The sequence below is a fragment of the Vipera ursinii genome (genome assembly GCF_947247035.1).
Source record: "Vipera ursinii genome assembly, chromosome: Z".
Classification (NCBI taxonomy): Eukaryota; Metazoa; Chordata; class Lepidosauria; order Squamata; family Viperidae; genus Vipera; species Vipera ursinii.
In genome coordinates, this window is record NC_139517.1 from 3,069,854 (window position 1) to 3,088,457 (window position 18,604).

The 18,604-nt window shown below is 49.0% G+C and overlaps 1 protein-coding gene across 2 annotated transcripts in view; it reads right to left on the reverse strand.

Annotated features, from left to right (window-relative positions):
- Positions 1-18,604, reverse strand: part of RNF31 (ring finger protein 31) — a 35,552-nt gene that overhangs the window by 16,573 nt on the left and 375 nt on the right. The window contains exons 1-12 of one of the 2 annotated variants that reach the window (XM_083379108.1): positions 18,476-18,578; positions 15,482-15,675; positions 13,673-13,819; positions 8,385-8,540; positions 8,210-8,269; positions 7,074-7,131; positions 5,587-5,782; positions 3,941-4,328; positions 2,728-3,000; positions 1,205-1,468; positions 733-915; positions 423-632 (exon numbers count right to left, since the gene is read on the reverse strand). In XM_083379108.1, coding sequence (XP_083235234.1) covers positions 423-632; positions 733-915; positions 1,205-1,468; positions 2,728-3,000; positions 3,941-4,328; positions 5,587-5,782; positions 7,074-7,131; positions 8,210-8,269; positions 8,385-8,540; positions 13,673-13,819; positions 15,482-15,664 — 2,118 coding nt within the window. In that variant the 5' untranslated portion in view covers positions 15,665-15,675; positions 18,476-18,578. Of the gene's footprint in view, positions 1-422; positions 633-732; positions 916-1,204; positions 1,469-2,727; positions 3,001-3,940; positions 4,329-5,586; positions 5,783-7,073; positions 7,132-8,209; positions 8,270-8,384; positions 8,541-13,672; positions 13,820-15,481; positions 15,676-18,475; positions 18,579-18,604 lie in introns of those variants that run through there. The other variant, XM_083379109.1, reaches the window with a different exon arrangement.

Here is an 18,604-nt window from a genome sequence, read left to right on the forward strand (position 1 = left end):
GCCAGCGTGCCTGGCTGAGGAATCCTGGGAGTTGGAGTCCACAAGTCATAAAAGGGCCAAGTTTGAAGACCCCCTGCTCTAAAAGAAGGACCAGATGACTGCAAAAGAGTATAAACCCTTCCATTTTCCCCACCCTCCAGTCAGAGCTGAAGAAGCTTCCAGGATGAGAAGCGAAACCTCTTCAAAGAAAAGCAAGAAAGTTTAGTTGTCTCTTGGAAAAAACAAAACAAAAAAAACCCCACACACCTCTGGGACAAACGTGACCCTGGACGATTTGAGAAACTCCACCGACATTCAGGCAAAAAGGAGGGAAAAATCGTCAGCGCTCAAACCGACGAAGAAAAAGCGGACTTAATTATGGATCGGAGACAGCCAACCGGCCCCTTTTGGGACAAAAAAAAAAAAACCCCGCCCGTCGGTACCTTGTTCCTCGGCAAGGCCAGACTGCATACGGCGCACTCCCAGCTCAGCAAGCGTTTGATGAAGTCGCGGTTCGGGGAGGCCTTGACGGCTTCCACAATGTCGGCTAACTCCCAGCCTTCATCGGGCTGCTCGAGCATCAGCGAGACCACCAACTCGGCCCGGCCCCAGCTGGGCAGAGACAGCGAGGCCAGGAGACGCCGCAGCAGCGCCTGGCGAGGAACGAGATGAGAAAGGACAAGGGGTACTTCCGGCGGCCCAGCCAGCGGCGATAAAGAGGCTCCTGATCCCTCCATTTCCTCTCTCGCTCACCTGTCGGTCAGCAGTGTGGAAGTCCATGGGAGGGTCTTCGCTCTCCCACAGCCGCTGGTGGAAAGGCGCTAAGCGGGCACGCTGCAGCTGGACCAGCGTGCGCCATAAGTCCCCGTTGTTCTCGTACAGGGCTTGCAAGACGGTGCCCCGCTCTTCAAAGCCCAGAGACTTCAACTCCCGCACCTGTGGAGCGAAGAACAAGATCCCCCAAAAAAGGGAGAGGTTTCCAAGCTGAGCCATGCTGGCTCAGGAATTCTGGGAGTTGAAGTCCACGAGGCACAAAAGAGCCCAGGTCGCCTACCCCTGCACTAGACATACCCAAGTCCCGCAGCCGTCCTTCGTATGTTTTAGTCTCCAGGCCTTGGATCGTCCTAGTTGCTCTCCTCTGAATTTTTTCCCCCCAAACTCTCAACATCCTTTTTGTGATTCTAATGTCTGCTTCCCTTTTCCCACGCCTCTCGTCCAGGCTCACCTTGCTCCGACGGGCACTGAGGCATCGGCTGACGGCGTCGTCGACATCCCCCCGGCTTGCCACCCAGGCGGCTTGGACTTCCTGGAGCGTGATGGCGCCCAGCCCACCGTCGGGCTCCTCCGCGCCTCGCTGAGTGGCCAGTTCCGCCATGCCTTCCAGGACACAGGGCAGCTCCGATTTCAGCCAGGCCAAGGGCAGCTCGGCTCCCGAGTAGCACAAGGCGGCCGCCACCATTTCGGGGGCTACGCCCACGCCCTCCGCCTCCTGTGGGGGCCAAGGGACAAAGCCAGGTCAACGAGGCCGAGATAACCGAGAGAGGACGCCGAAGCTGGTTGGCAACTATCTTGGCTGGGAAGAAGAAGAAGCTGGAGGTAGTCCTCGTCTTACGACCGTTTAATAACCCTTTGAGGAGACAACCATGGCTGATTGAATGGATTTGGAGATCGTTTTGGTGTTGTTTTTTTTTGCAAGCAGGATGGGTGGATCCACCTGGCACGGGTTGGGGGATTCTGGGCCAGTTGTTCTTTCTCAGGCCAATCCACATCACAGTGTTGTTGTTGTAGTTGTGGGGAAAATAGGAGGAGGAAAAAGCATTATGTATGTTCACTAACTGGAGTTGTTCATTTTTTTAAAAAAGGACAAATATAGACATCCCCACATACAGGCACACATAACGAGGTGTCTATCTACCATTACAATATGTATAATTGTATCTATACGTATACATACACATACATACTATTTGTGTGTGTGAAATCTCTCTTATTATCTATCCTATCATCTAACTATATCTATCTATCTATCTATCTATCTATCTATCTATCTATCTATCTATCTATCATGTCTCTCTGTGTGTGTGTGTCTGTCCATCCATCCATCCATCATGTCTCGTGTGTTTCTGTCTGTCTATTCATCCATCCATATCTCTCTCTCTCTCCATCCATCCATCCATCCATCTCTCTATATCCATCCATATCATCTATCTATCTATCTATCTATCTATCAATCTATCAATCAATCTATCTATCTATCTATCTATCTATCTATCTATCTATCTATCTATCTCCATCTACCTACCTACCCATCTATCTATCTATCCATCCATCCATCCATCATCAGCCTATCTCTCTCTTTCTGTCTCTATGTCTATCTCTATCCATCCATCCATCCATCCATCCATCCATCCATCCATCCATCCATCCATCCAATCTATCTACCCATTTCTATCTAATCACCTGTCTCAACTATTACATAAGTAATCAAAGGCAGCAAACATTCCTAATAGCACTCCCCTAAGTGTTTGCGTGTAGACAAACATGTACATAGACATGTCTATAAAAGAAAAAAAAGAGTTTGGCCAGGCTTGCTATCCAAAGGCCCCTGGGCCTCCAAAGATGGCACCCCTGGTAGATGGACTACAATTCCCACAATCCTTAGCCGGCGTTCCAATTGGAAGGAGGCGCCTTTTAAAGGTTTAAAAGGGATGGTGGGGGGCCTCGCTTTTCAGGCGGGGGAGGGCTCACCCTGATCATGGCCACCATCTTCTGCCCGTCGTCCCGCAGCTTCGCCTGCCTCTGATGCTCCGCCTCCTCGGGCGAGGTGGGCGGGGCTTTCCACAGGCCCTGGGGCTCCGCGGGGGCTTCTACCACCTCTCGCTTCAGCCTGCCCACCTCGTCCTTCTCGGCCCGGCCCGGGGGCTGGGGATCAACGTGCAGGCTGGTGCAATTGCACATCTCACAGATACGTCGGTGGATGCTGTTGCGGAAAGTGCAGTGTTCGCACTGCCAGCTGGGGGCCTGTGGGAAGAGAGGGGCACGGGTTCTAGATCAGCGCCAGGGTGCAAGGTTGGGCTCTGCTTAGATCGGAGTTCGAGATTGAGCACGGGGAAGATCAGACATTCAGACATCTAATCTGGCCTTTTTTGAGGTCTGATCAAATTCGGCTGGGTGACTTTGGGCCGATCACCAGGTGCCGGTGAGTTCTAGTCTGACCCTAGGCATCAAAGCCGGGTGGGTGATTTGGGGCCAATCACCAGGAAGATAGGGTGTTCTAGTCCCACCTTAGGCATGACTTTGAGCCAATCATCAGGCAACGGTGAATTCTAGTCCAGCCTTAAATATGAAAGCTGGCTGGATGACATTGGGCCAATCACCAGGAGACGGTGAGTTCTAGTCCCGCCTTAAATATGAAAGCTGGCTGGATGACTCTGGGCCAACCACAAGGCAACAGTGAGTTCTAGTCCTGCCTTAGGTGTGAAAACCGACTGGGTGACTTTCGGCCAACCACCAGGAGGCGGTGAGTTCTAGTCACGCATTACATATGAAAGCTGGCTGGATGACTTTGGGCCAACCCCCAGGAAACGGTGAGTTCTAGTCCCGTCTTAAATACGAAAACTGGCTGGATGACTTTGGGCCAACCACCAGGCGACGGTGAATTCTAGTCCCGCCTTAGGGATGAAGGCAAAGGGGGGGGAATGACTCCCTCCTCAGTCCAGCCGACCTCGCAGGGTTGTTGCTGCGGGGAAAATAGGATATTGAACATGTCCTCCCCCTTGAGTCGTTTGTCAGGAGCCAAATCAAGAAATAAAATCACCTATTTGCCATATTTACTACCTAGCTCCCGCTATCTCCGGCTTGTTTTCCAAGGTTTTGTAAAAAAACGTTTTAAAAGCAAAACTTTAAAAACTTAGGAAAGCCCCCCCCCCACAAACCCGACCCCCACCTCCCCAGTACTCACATCTTCCTGCTGGCGTCCGCTCTCTTCTCCCCAGGCTATCAGGGGCTTGGCGTCGCCGGTGCCCGGTCTGCCAGCCAGGCGTGGCCTCTCGCAAACGGCGCAGAGGACTGTGGCCGACTCGTTCTCAAAGGTGCAGGTTTGGCAAGACCAGCGCCCTCTGGCCAGCTGGCCTTGGTGGGTCAGCTCGTCTTCCAGGCCGAGGGTCTGGGGGGTCTTGCAGCCCCGAGGCCGGTCGCAACTGATGCAAAGGACGGAGGAGGCATCATTGTTCTTCTGACAAGCGGCGCAGCGCCACGGCAGGCGTGGACAGGGCAGGCTGCCGGAGACTGAGAATGGGGGGAGGCTGGGGGGCCGCAGAGAAGCCGTTTCCGAGTGGATGCTGGAGAGGCTGCCGAGAGGGGAGCATTTCAGTTTAAATTGAGATTTAAATGAATCGCAACGGAGTGACTAATCGATAAAACTTCCTCAACATAATAACCGAATGTACCATCTGGCCCATCCTTGACTTACAACAGGGGTCTTCAAACTTGGCTCTTTTATGACTTGGGGGACTTCAACTCCCAGAATTCCTCAGCCAGCAAGATGCATTAGAACAGGGCTGGGGAGCTATGCCCCTCCCCCCTTATGACTGGTGGACTTCAACTCCCAGAATTCCTCAGCCAGGAAGGTTTGATTAGAACAGGAGTGGGGAACTAGGGGCCCTTTTATATGACTTGTGGACTTCAACTCCCAGAATTCCTCAGCCAGCAAGATGCATTAGAACAGGGCTGGGGAGCTATGCCCCTCCCCCCTTATGACTGGTGGACTTCAACTCCCAGAATTCCTCAGCCAGCAAGATGGATTAGAACAGGGGTGGGGAGCTATGCTCCCCCTCTTATGACTGGTGGACTTCAACTCCCAGAATTCCTCAGCCAGGAAGGTGGATTAGAACAGGGGTGGGGAACTAGGGGCCCTTTTATATGACTTGTGGACTTCAACTCCCAGAATTCCTCAGCCAGCGTGCCTGGCTGAGGAATTCTGGAAGTTGAAGTCTACAAGTCATGAAAGGGCCAAGTTTGAAGACCCCCTGGCTTACAGCCATGTGTTCAGCAACCAAAGTTACAACAACCTGGGGGAAAAAAGTGACTCACAACTTCACACTTACGACCGTCGTAGCAGCCACAGCATGGGATCATGGGGTATTCTATTTTATTCCATTCCATATTTTATTATTCTATTCTATTCTATTCTATTCTATTCTATTCTATTCTATTCTATTCTATTCTATTCTATTCTATTCTTTCCTTAATTCTATTCTATTCTATTCTATTCTCTTATTTTATTAATCTATTCTATTCCATTCCTTATTTTATTATTCTATTCTATTCTATTCCTTATTTTATTATTCTATTCTATTCTGTTCTATTCCATTCCATTCCTTATTTTATTATTCTATTCTATTCCATTCCATTCCATTCCATTCCATTCCATTCCTTATTTTATTATTCTATTCTATTCTGTCCTAATTCCATTCCATTCCTTTTATTATTCTATTCTATTCTATTTATTCCTATTCTGTTCTGTTCTGGTCCAGTCCAGTCCAGACCAGTCCAGTCCATCCCATCACTTATTCCTTATTCCATTATTATTTGTACCCTGAGGCTTACCTGGGATTGGGTGGTGGTGGGGGACTCTGCCACGCTCTTCCAGGGTTCTTCATGGGCACCCGATGGTGATGCGTCCGGGAGGGATGCTTGTGAAACAGCCAATCACAGTTAGAACACAAACTCTGATTGCAAGCCGCACAGTGCTGCGACGGAGCTTCTAAACCACAAAGCTGGCAGGTGTCCGGAGGAAGATTCCCTGCAGGCCGGAAAAAAAGGGGGTGGGGTAGGGTGGGGAAAAACCCACAAGTCTCAAGTTTCGTTCTGCTTATGGCTGAAAAACCAAGATTCAATTCCATCTCTACATCAGATGCAGATTTTATTTCACAGGTCTTCAACCTTGGCCCTTTCATGACTTGTGGACTTCAAGTCCCAGAATTCCCGGATCAAGATGCATTAGAACAGGGAGTTGAAGTCCACAAGTCATGAAAGGGCCACGTTTAAAGACCTCTAGTCTGGATCCAAGCCTGCAGTTTCATCAAAATGGCCGACTGAGGAATTCTGGGAGTTGAAGTCCACAAGTCATAAAAGGGCCATGCTCTTGAAGACCCCTGTTTTATTCCAAAGCTGGGCAGGAATTAATACAGGATTTGCAAGTAGTCCACAATTGAGCTGAAAAAATACGGCTGCTAAGTGAGACATTTATGAAGAGAATTTTGCCTCATTTTACAAACCTTTCCTTCCACAGTTTTGTTTACTGAATCGCTGTATTTGTTAAGTTTGTCACACGGTCGTTAAGTGAAACTGGCTCCCCCCTGCCCCCCAGGTTGACTCTGCTTGTCAGAAGGTCGCAAAAGGGGATCACGTGACCCCGGGACGCTGTGACCGTCATAAATATGAGCCAGGTGCCGAGGCTGTGAATTTTGATCAAGTGACCATGGGGAGGCTACAACCAGTCGTAAGTGTGGAAAACATTCATAAGTTACTTTTTTTAGCGGCATTGTAACTTGGAATGGTCATTAAACAACTAGGAAGCCTCCAGAACCGTGTTTCTCAAATCTCAACTGCATGAAGACATGTGGACTTCAACTCCCAGATTTCCCCAGCCAGGCTCACATTTATGACAAATTGCTGCCGTGTCACGTGATCCCCTTTTGCGACCTCTTCTGACAAGCAAAAACCCATCAGGAAGCCAGTTTCACTTAACGACCGTGGGACTGACTTATCAACTGCAGCGTTTCACTTAACGACTGCCACAGGAAAGGTCGCAAAATGGGGCGAAACTCGCTTAGCGACAGAAATTTCGGGCTCCACTGTGGCCGTAAATCGAGGCTGGCTGGGGGATTCTGGGAGTTGAAGTCCGCACCTCTTCAAGCGGCCGAGATTGGAGAAAGGCTGCTCGGGATGCCAGAAGACTTTTAAACATCTGCCCTGCCTCTTGTCTAAACAGCATCTAGGTTTGATTATGATCCTGGCTTGCAGTACAAAATAAGTCCCGTGAATGTGGCTAACCCTAACCACCAATCCGCGGCGGCTCTTTCTCCCATTACCTGCATGAGAGATAGCAAATAGTGGATTCAGAGGTCTGGCATCGGCAGCCTTGTTGACCTGGAGAAATATAAAGAAGAATGAGGACCACAGAAGGAGGATCTTTCTTCAGGAGGCACCTGCCTCTTTCTTCAGGAGGCACCTGGACTTCCGTTGTTTTTCTTTGAAGAGGTTTCACTTCTCATCCCAGAAGCTTTCTTCAGTTCTGACTGAATGGTGGGGAAGGGAAGGATTTATACTCCTTGCAGACAGCTGGTCGTTTGTCTTCTTTTAGAGAGTCATTGAGGCTGCTTGGAGGTTTGTCTGTGTCCTCAGTTGTCCCAAAGGTGCTTTTTCAGGAGGCAACGGGACTTCCTGTTTGTCTCTGAAGGTGTTTCGCTTCTCATCCAAGAAGCTGGGGAATTCTGGGAGCTGAAGTCCCCACATCGTAAAGTTGGCCCTTTGGTGGCTGGGAAATTCTGGGAGCTGAAGTCCCCACATCTTAAAGTTGGCCCTTTGGGGGCTGGGGAATTCTGGGAGCTGACGTCCCACATTTTAAAGTTGGCCCTTTGGGGGCTGGGGAATTCTGGGAGTTGAAGTCCCCACATGTTAAAGTTGGCCCTTTGGGGGCTGGGGAATTCTGGGAGCTGAAGTCCCCACATCTTAAAGTTGGCCCTTTGGTGGCTGGGGAATTCTGGGAGCTGAAGTCCCCACATTTTAAAGTTGGCCCTTTGGGGGCTGGGGAATTCTGGGAGTTGAAGTCCCCACATCTTAAAGTTGACCCTTTGGGGGCTGGGAAATTTTGGGAGCTGAGGTCCCCACATCTTAAAGTTGGCCCTTTGGTAGCTGGGGAATTCTGGGAGCTGAAGTCCCTACATCTTAAAGTTGGCCCTTTAGTGGCTGGGGAATTCTGGGAGCTGAAGTCCCCCACATCTTAAAGTTGGCCCTTTGTGTGGCTGGGAAATTCTGGGAGCTGAAGTCTCCACATCTTAAAGTTGGCCCTTTGGTGGCTGGGGGATTCTGGGAGCTGAAGTCCCCACATCTTCAGGCATGAGAAATACTACTATAACAAAACCACAGCCAGCAAGGGCCCCCATCCCACCTCACTCCATTCTTTACCCCCCCTCCCGCCCCCAGCCTGCCCCGTAGCGCTACTCACCTGTAAGGCCTGCTGCCCTTGGATCAATTCTTGCAACATCTGAGGATTTGGATGCGTTTCCTATACCAGGAAAAGGAATCACAAGCCTCCTTCAACTCTTATCAGGGACCCCGAGAGGTTACATAGACCCCCCCCAGCCCAGCTTGGTCTCCGCCCCCCCCCCAGCCCTCTGTACCGAGAGGAGAAGGGTGAGCTCCGCACGGAGTAGCATGACGTCCACCGTGACGGACGCCACGTGAGGAATGTCTGGCTCGAGCTGATGATCCGGGAAGTAAAGCCCGTCGGCCTTTTGTTCCGAATAGCCGTATAGCCGTAGGACGTCCCGTCCACCCTGCCGGAAGACAAGGCGTTATTTTGGCAAGCAAAGGGGTGACACGTACAAGAGAGAGAGAGAGAGAGAGAAAGGGAGAAAGATTAAAAGAGAGAGAAGAGAAAAAGGGAAAGAGAGAAGGAAGAGGAAGAGGAAGAAAGAAAGAAAAAAGAAAAAGGGAGAAAGAGAAGGAAAGGGAGAGGGAGAGAGAAAGGGTAAGAAAGAGAGAAGCGGAAAAGGGAGAGAAGAAAGAGGAAGCGAGAAAGAGAAAGAGAAGAGGAAGAGAAAAAGGGAGAGAAGAAAGACGAGGAAGAAAGAGGAGAGAAAAGGGAAAGAGAGAGAAAAAAGGGAGAAAAGGAGAAAGAGAGAGAAGAGAAAGGGAAAGAGAGAAGAAAGAAAGAGGGAGAGAGAAGAGAAAAAAAGAAAGGAAGAGAAGGAGAGAGAGAAAGGGTAAGAAAGAGAGAAGAGAAAGATAAAAAAGGAGAGAAGAAAGAGGAAGAGAGAAAGAAAGAGAAAGAGAAGAGGAAGAGAAAAAGGGAGAGAAGAAAGACGAGGAAGAAAGAGGAGAGAAAAGGGAAAGAGAGAGAGAAAAAAGGGTGAGAGAAAGGGAGAGTAAGAGAGAGAAAGGAGAGAAAGAGAGAGAAGAGAAAGGGAAAGAGAGAAGAAAGAAAGAGGGAGAGAGAAGAGAAAGAAAAAAGAAAGATAAAGGGAGAAAGAGAAGGAGAGGGAGAGAGAAAGGGTAAGAAAGAGAGAAGAGAAAGATAAAAAGGGTTGAGAAGAAAGAGGAAGAGAGAAAGAGAAAGAGAAGAGGAAGAGAAAAAGGGAGAGAAGAAAGACGAGGAAGAAAGAGAGAAAAGGGAAAGAGAGAGAGAAAAAAGGGTGAGAGAAAGGGAGAGTAAGAGAGAGAAAGGAGAGAAAGAGAGAGAAGAGAAAGGGAAAGAGAGAAGAAAGAAAGAGGGAGAGAGAAGAGAAAGAGAAGAGGAAGAGAAAAAGGGAGAGAAGAAAGACGAGGAAGAAAGAGAGAAAAGGGAAAGAGAGAGAAAAAAGGGTGAGAGAAAGGGAGAGTAAGAGAGAGAAAGGAGAGAAAGAGAGAGAAGAGAAAGGGAAAGAGAGAAGAAAGAAAGAGGGAGAGAGAAGAGAAAGAAAAAAAAGAAAGATAAAGGGAGAAAGAGAAGGAGAGGGAGAGAGAAAGGGTAAGAAAGAGAGAAGAGAAAGATAAAAAACGAGAGAAGAAAGAGGAAGAGAGAAAGAGAGAGGTAGCCTCTTGCAAACGTTTCTTCGATGCCAACTCTTATTTGGAAATTATGTGGAAACGTTTGGAAATGGCGGGAAAAGAAAGGGTAATTTCAGCTGATCAGGAAGGCAAGCAAAAGAGCGACACACCCACATATACAAACACATACACAAACACCCACGGAGAGACAGGGGGCCTTTTGGCAAAGAGTTCTACGATGCCGATTCTTATTTAAATCGTTTGGAAATTGCCGGAAAAGAAAGGATAATCTCAGCAGATTCCTTCGTTTGTTTCGGAAGCGGAAGAAAAAAACCACACACACAAAAAAAAAAACAAAAGTCTTACAAAATAAATAAAGGAAATTTCATCCCCTACATTTGGGGAGCCCTGAACATAAAAAGAGGAGATTTCAACCTTAAAACTGGCATTCTAAATCGGGGGTGGGGGGTGGGGTGGGGGGTCTTCAAACATGGCCCTTTGATGACTTGTGGAGTTTTGATGGGAGTTTCCCCGATACAGCCATTGGCCTGAAATGGTATAAGGTTTCCTGCCTGAGCAGGGGGTTGGACTAGATGACCTCCAAGGTCCCTTCCAACTTTATTATTATTATTATTACTCCCGTGTAACACCTCTCCTCCGCGAGCTGCATTGGCTTCCGGGTGAGATTCAAAGTGCTGGTGATGACCTATAAAGCCCTTAATGGCATAGGCCCGGATTATCTGAGGGAACACCTGCTGCCGGCATCCACTTCCCATCGTCCTGTGCGCTCCCACAGGGAGGGCCTTCTCAGGGTACCGCCGGTGAAGGATTGCCGGCGGGTGACTCCCAGAGAGAGGGCCTTCTCTGTGGGCGCGCCTGCCCTTTGGAACCAACTTCCGAAGGAATTTAGGACTGCCTCCGACCTCCGCTCATTTCTGCCGGAACCTGAAAACTAGGCTCTTTGAGCTGTCGGGCCTAGACTGAGGGGTTTTAATTGGGTCTTAAATGTTTTAACTTTTGGGCTTTAAATTTAATTGCTTTCAAAAAAAATTAACTTTTGTATGGTATGATTTTAATTGCCCTGTAAACCGCCCTGAGTCCTACGGGAATAGGGCGGTATAGAAGTCAAAATAATAAATAAATAAATAAATCTAAATAAAATGACCGATTGCAGTTAAGAACCTTTATAAGGTCTTATCTTGCGGTGATGAGGACGGCGAAGCTAATTACTTCGCTGCCCTTATCGCGTCCGCAGATAATCGCCCGGCCGCCCTGTTTAGGGTGACTCGCTCCCTTCTTAACCAGGAGGTGAGGGAGGATCCCTTGCAGGGGCGGGCCGAGGAGTTTAGTCATCATCTGGCGGACAAAATCGCTCGGATCCGGACCGGCCTGGACTCTGACTGGGCAGAGTCTGACATGGAGGAATCAGACAGTCTTGAGCACGTTATCTGGACTGAGTTCGACCCTGTTTCCCCTGATGATGTGGACAGGGTGATGAGGAGGCTGAGCTCCACCACCTGTTTGTTGGACCCGTGCCCCTCCTGGCTGGTTTATGCGGCTCGGGAGGAGACACGAGGCTGGTTCCAGGCAGTAATAACTGCTTCCTTGAAGGAGGGTGTCTTCCCCGCCTCCCTGAAGGAGGCAGTGGTGAGACCCCTCCTCAAGAAGCCTGCCTTGGACCCAGCTGTTTTAAATAACTATCGTCTGGTCTCCAACCTCCGCTTTCTGGCGAAGGTTGTTGAGAGTGTGGTGGCGCATCAGCTTCCTCTGTTCCTGGAGGAAACTGATTATCTGGACCCTTACCAATCGGGTTTCAGGCCCGGACACAGCACGGAGACGGCATTGGTCGCGCTGGTGAATGATCTCTGGCGGGCTCGGGACAGGGGTTGCTCCTCTGTCCTGGTCCTATTAGATCTCTCAGCGGCTTTTGATACCATCGACCATGGTATCCTACTGCGGCGTCTCGGGGGATTGGGAGTGGGAGGCACTGTTTTACGGTGGTTCTCCTCCTATCTCCAGGGACGCTCGCAGTCGGTGTTGGCAGGAGGGCAGAGGTCGACCGCGAGGTCTCTCATTTGTGGAGTTCCTCAGGGGTCGGTTCTCTCGCCCCTCCTGTTCAACATCTATATGAAGCCGCTGGACGAGATCATTCGTGGTTTTGGGGTGGGGTATCATCAGTACGCTGATGATACCCAACTTTTTTTCTCCACCCCAAACCAACCCAGCGATGCCCTCGCCGTGATGTCCCGTTGCCTGGAAGCGGTCCGGGTCTGGATGGGGAGAAACAGGCTTCGTCTCAATCCTGCCAAGACTGAGTGGCTGTGCATATCGGCATCTCGGGTCAACCACACTATTCCATCTCTAACGATGGGGGGTGAGGTGTTACCCCCCCCCGGTTGATAGGGCTCGCAACTTGGGCGTCCTCCTGGATTCGCGGCTCACTTTTGAAGAACATATAGGAGCCGTGACCAGGGGGGCTTTTGCCCAGGTTCGCCTGGTGCGCCAGTTGCGACCCTACCTGGACCGAGATGCCCTACGCAGTCACTCATGCGCTCGTGACCTGTTTGGACTACTGCAACGCTCTCTACATGGGGCTGCCCTTGAGGACCACCCGGAGGCTTCAGCTGGTGCAGAATGCAGCCGCGCGAGTCGTGATGGGGGTCTCCCGATACTCCCATGTAACACCTCTACTCCGCGAGCTGCATTGGCTTCCGGTTGCCCTTCAGGTGAGATTCAAGGTGCTGGTGATGACCTATAAAGCCCTAAATGGCTTGGGTCCGGGATATTTGAGGGAACACCTGCTGCCAGCATCAAGCTCCCTTCGTCCAGTGCGCTCCCACAGGGAGGGTCTTCTCAGGGTGCCGCCGGTTAAAGATTGCCGGCAGGTAACACCCAGGGGTAGGGCCTTCTCAGTGGGTGCGCCTGCCCTGTGGAACCAGCTGCCTGTGGAGCTTAGGACTGCCCCCGACCTCCGTTCATTCCGCCGGGACCTGAAGACCTGGCTCTTCAAGCTCTCTGGCCCAGGCTGAGAATTTTTTAATTTTAATTTTAACTGGGTTTTTTATTTTTTTCAGGGTTTTATTTAATCTTTTTAAATTTGTTTTAACATTTGTATTGATTTTCTTTTAAATGCCCTGTAAACCGCCCTGAGTCCTTCGGGAAAGGGCGGTATATAAATCTAAATAAATAAATAAATAAATAAAATAAACAAACAAAAAAACTCCCAGAATTCCTCAGTCGGCCATTTTGATGAAACTGCAGGCTTGGATCCAGACCAGGGGTCTTCAAACTTGGCTCTTTGATGACTTGCGGACTTCAACTCCCAGAATTCCTCACCCAGTGTGCCTGGCCGAGGAATTCTGGGAGTTGAAGTCCACAAGTCATCAAAGGGCCAAGTTTGAAGAGCCCTGTTCTAAAACCAATATTTCTCAACCTGGGCTACTTTAAGAGGGAAGGACTTCAACTCCCAGAATTCCCCAGCCAGCTAGGGAATTCTGGGAGTTGAAGTCCACCCCTCTTAAAGTGGCCCAGGTTGAGAATGTGCAATAAATTGGGAAGCCCGGTAAAGTTTAACACACCGATTTTGCTTATTAAAAAAATTCTGGGAGATTTATCTGCTAAACATAGACAGCATGCAGTAGCTCTGTGGATTCCTCGCGATTCCCAGAACAAGGTTCTTTCCCTCAGGAAAGGATCCCAATTATGAAGGACCTGCCCCAAGGTATGAAATATTTATCCACATTGCCAGTCCCTGCAAATTTGTCAGATAGGAAAAAAAGAAAATCGGAATTTAAAAATTTCCAGTTTCATTTTGGCACCCGCTGAGAAAGTGTCCGTCCATCTTTCTTTCTTTCTTTTTTTAAAGCCTTGGGAATCTTCTCTGGAAACAACTTTAAATCCAGTGGGATCCTCATGAAGATTGGGGGGAGGGGGAGCTTACCTGGATCGTGTCCACCGTATCCCGGAAGACGGGATTATTAAATTTGACCATGCGCCAGAAATAAGGTTTGCGAGGATGCAGAAGGTTGCGCCCGTATTTCTCCAGGATCTGGAAGGCGGTGGAGACCATGCGGAGATCCACCTGGAACTGAAAGAGGATTGGTGGTTCGATAACGCCTTTTTTAAAAAAATAAAATAAAATAAAAAATACAGAAGCTGGTGCCGGGTTCGAATGCAGCCGGCTTACGAGGCATCCCAGAAGCACGGTCCTCAACTTACTCCTACTCAATTAGCGACCGCTGGAAGTGATAAGGGCGCTGAAGAACGTGAGTTACGACCAGTCCTCGCACTTACGACGGTCGTAGAGTTCCCCCATTCCGTTGCTCGGCAACTGCCGTGTGTTGAAAATGATTACGGTGTCCCAGAGTCACACAATCACCGTTTGCGACCTCCCGACCTATCTGGTTTTTCGACTAGCCAAGTCAACGGGGCGAAGCCAGATTCACTTAATAACCGTGCGATCCACTTAGCGACGGCGGTGATCCACTTCAAAAAGCGGTTAAAAAAAAAAGGGATGCAAAGTTGGGCGCGAGTCGCTTAACAACCGCCTGGCCAAGCCAGGGAGATTTGTGGTCGTGATTCAAGGACTATCCGCAATGAGTCCTCTCAAAGTGTTTTCTCTCTTGAGGACTAGAAGCCTTGCTTTTGGAAATGGCAGCTGGAGGACCGTGTCGCTAATTTGGGGTGATGCCACCGCAACGGAAAGAGAAATGACTCGAGCAGGATCCCACCCTTCCATCCTTGAAGCCCAGATCCTACCTGGCTCCTTACGCCCAGCTCCCTTAAACTCCATTCCGCTTCCAGGCTGGGTTTGATTTGTATTATTTATTTATTTATTTCTATTTATTTATTTATTAATTTATATGCCGCCAATCTCACTGTCAAGGGACTGGCGGGGGCGGGGGCAGGGCTGAAGACAATGTAAAAAATATAATATAAAACAATAAGTACATTTAAAAAAAAGATTCCTTCACCTCTGCTTAATCGTCAGCCTTTACACCAGGGGTCTTCAAACTTGGCCCTTTTGATGACTTGGGGACTTCAACTCCCAGAATTCCTCAGCCAGCGTTCCTGCCTGAGGAATTCTGGGAGTTCAAGTCCACAAGTCATCAAAGGGCCAAGCTTGAAGACCCCTGCTTTACATGGTCAAGTTTCTTCCCTTTGATGGGGAAAAAGTAGCATCGCAGGCAGACATTCAACAGGTAAAGCATCCAACACAGGATCTATCTTCCTTCTTACCTCACTCCTCACCTGCTCCTTGGCACAGAGAGTGGTTTCCTCTCCCCCAAAGGGAAAAAAAGAGCATCGCAGGCAGACATTCAACAGGTAAAGCATCCAACATGGGATCTACCCTCCCTCTTACCCCACTCCTCACCTGCTCCTTGGCACCGAGAGTGGTTTCCTCTCCCCCAATGGGAAAAAAAGAGCGTTGCAGGCAGACATTCAACTGGTAAAGCATCCAACATGGGATCTACCCTCCCTCTTACCCCACTCCTCACCTGCTCCTTGGCACAGAGTGGTTTCCTCTCCCCCAATGGGAAAAAAAAGAGCGTCGCAGGCAGACATTCAACAGGTAAAGCATCCAACATGGGATCTACCCTCCCTCTTACCCCACTCCTCACCTGCTCCTTGGCACCGAGAGTGGTTTCCTCTCCCCCAATGGGGGAAAAAAAAGAGCGTCGCAGGCAGACATTCAACTGGTAAAGCATCCAAAGCAGGATCTACCCTCCCTCTCCCCCCCATTGCTCACCTGCTCCTTGACGTTGGCTCGCAAAATGCCCTTGGCATCAATCTCCAGATACTTCTGGGCGGGGGACAAGGGCGCTTCCACCAGCCGCTGCAAAAATTCGGCACTCTGTTCGGAAGGATTCCGGATCAAGGCGGTGACTAGCTCCTGCCGGAGGGCCCCGAACTTGCGTGTGGCCTCCCCCATTTCTGAGCCCTCTTGCGAAAAATAAAAATAAAATAAACCACCAAGATAACATGTGAGATATGACTTTGAAGCACGCTGGCCGAGGAATTCTGGGAGTTGAAGTCCACAAGTCCTAAAAGGGCCCAGTTGGAAGAGCCCTGCTTGTGGACTTCAACTCCCAGAATTCCTCAGCCAGACACGCTGGCTGAGAAATTCTGGGAGTTGAAGTCCAAAAGTCATCAAAGGGTCAAGTTTGAAGTAAGGTAAGGGGAGCCAGTTTGCCCTACAACTGGGATCTCCAAACTTGGCAGCTTTAAGACTTTTGTGGATTTCAACTCCCAGAATTCCCCAGCCAGTTTTCATTGGCTATTTTTTTTTTAACTTTGCTGAAATCAAGGTATATTACGTCTACTGCATCCCCACTATCTGTTAAGAAAGTTACCCTATGGGGGGAAAAGGCCCAATTTGTTCTTTATCCATGCTAAATTCTGGTAAACCTTTGCTGGCTGGGGGAATTCTGGGAGTTGACGTCCACTCATCTTCAAGTGGTTTTAGACCAGGGGGTCTTCAAACTTGGCCCTTTGATGACTTGTGGACTTCAACTCCCAGAATTCCTCAGCCAGGTAAGTCATAAAAGGGTTATCGTTCCCTCACGCTTGCTGAGGAATTCTGGTTCCCTCACACTGGCTGAGGAGTCCACAAGTCATCAAAGGGCCACGTTTGAAGAGCCCTGCTTGTGGACTTCAACTCCCAGAATTCCTCAGCCAGGCACGCTGGCTGAGGAATTCTGGGAGTTGAAGTCCACAAGTTCATCAAAGGGCAGAGTTTGAAGACCCCCGGCTTTATGCCTAGAAAACCTGTGTACAGGTGGACACTGATGTGCAAAACAGTCTGCTTAGCGACCGTTCAAAGTTACAACGGCCCTGGAAAAAGCGATGAACCGCAATGTAGTTACTATGAAAATGTATACAGGTAAAGTCCCCAACTTACGACAGTTTATTTACTGGACGTTTCAAGTGACAAGGGCACTGAAAGAAGTGACTTATGACCACGTTTCACACTTACGACTGTGGCAGCATCCCTCCTGGTCACGTGATCAAAATTCAGACCCTTGGCAACTGGCTGATATTTATGACAGTTGCCCTGTCCGGGGAGGGGGGGGGGCGGCTCAGGTGATTCCCCTTTTGCGACCTCCGGACAAGCCAAGTCAAGGGGGGAAGCCGGAGTCCCTCAACCGACATCTTCCTAAGTTAACAACCCCAGCGATTCACTTAACAACCGTGGCAGGAACGGTCGTAAACCGAGGCAAAAGTCAGTTAACAACGGTCTTGTTTTGCGACGGAAATTTGGGACTCCGTAGGACTACTGGGGATCTGCATCAGAACCGAATTCTGCAAACTGACTCGGGAGTTCTTGAAGTTGGAGAAACTCAAAAACATTTTTAGAGACACCCCCCCCCAAAAAAGGTTATAAATTATAAAGCCAGCTGGGATGATTTGGGGGTCATTCTCTCTCTCTCTCTCTTTTCTCTCTTTCCTCTTTTTCTTTCTCTCTCTCCCTCTATTTGTCTCTTTCTCTCTCCCTCTCTTTTTTCTTTCTCCCTTTCTCCTTCTTTCTTTCTCCCTCTTTTCTTTCTCTCTCCATTTCTTTCTTTCTTTCTCCTTTTTCTTTCTTCTTTTTTCTTTCTCTCTCCTTTTTCTCTTTCTCTCTCTCTTTCATTCTCCCTTCTTTCTCCCTTTCTCTATTTTCTCTTTTTCCTTTCTCTCTCCCCCTCTTTTTTGTTTCTCCCTTTTCCTTTTTTCTTTCTCTTTTTCTTTCTCTCTCCTTTTTCTCTTTCTCTCTCTCTCCCTTTTTCTCTCTTTTCTTTCTTTCTCTCTCTCCTTTTTCTCTTTCTCTCTCTCTCCCTTTTTCTCTCTTTCCTTTCTTTCTCCCTCTCTCCTTTTTCTTTCTCTCTCTCTCTCCCTTTTTCTCTTTTCTTTCTTTCTCTCTCTCCTTTTTCTTTCTCTCTCTCTCCCTTTTTCTCTCTTTTCTTTCTCTCTCTCCCTTTTTCTCTCTTTCCTTTCTTTCTCCCTCTCTCCCTTTTTCTCTCTTTTCTTTCTCCCTCTCTCCTTTTTCTCTTTCTCTCTCCCTCTCTCCCTTTTTCTCTTTTCTTTCTCTCTCTCTCCCTTTTTCTCTCTTTCCTTTCTTTCTCCCTCTCTCCCTTTTTCTCTCTTTTCTTTCTCCCTCTCTCTCCATTTTCTCTTTCTCTCTCTCTCTCCCTTTTTCTCTCTTTCTCTCTCTCTCCCTTTTTCTCTCTTTTCTTTCTTTCTCCCTCTCTCCCTTTCTCTCTCTCTTTTTCCTTTCTCTCCCTCACCCCCCCACCCAGCCCACCTCACAGGGCTGTTGTCGTGGGGAAAATAGGTGGATTAAAAGGAGGATTAGGGATGTCTTCCCCCCCTGCCCCCCCCCCCGCCCCTTTGAATGACTTTACAAAGTTAACAAAGTCGGGATAAACATCTAATCAAGAGTAATAAATAAATATCGAGGGGAAAGGTGGGAACTCCTAAAGGGGAGGGGAGGGGGGAGGGGAGAAACAACACGTGTCTTTCGCTCTGTCATCTTTGGACCTCCGATCGGGGAAGGGGGAAAATTTAATTTAATTAATTTAATTTAATTTATGCCCTTTCCCGAAGGACTCAGGGCGGTTTACAGGGTATAATTTTAAAACATTAATACAAAAATTAAGACCAATTTTTTTAAAAAAAGATTAAACTAAGTCCCTGCAACGTGTAAAACCCCAGTTAAAAACCCAATTAAAACTCAGCCTGAGCCGGAAAGCTCGAAGACACCCACCCGTGAGTCGGGGACGATGGGAGATGTAGTCCAACCCGCCTGGGAAGCCCCCCAGCAAGTCGGGAGAGCCGTTACCGCCAAGAGCGACCCCAGCCAGGGGGAGAAGAAGATCTGACTCCGGAGCGAGCA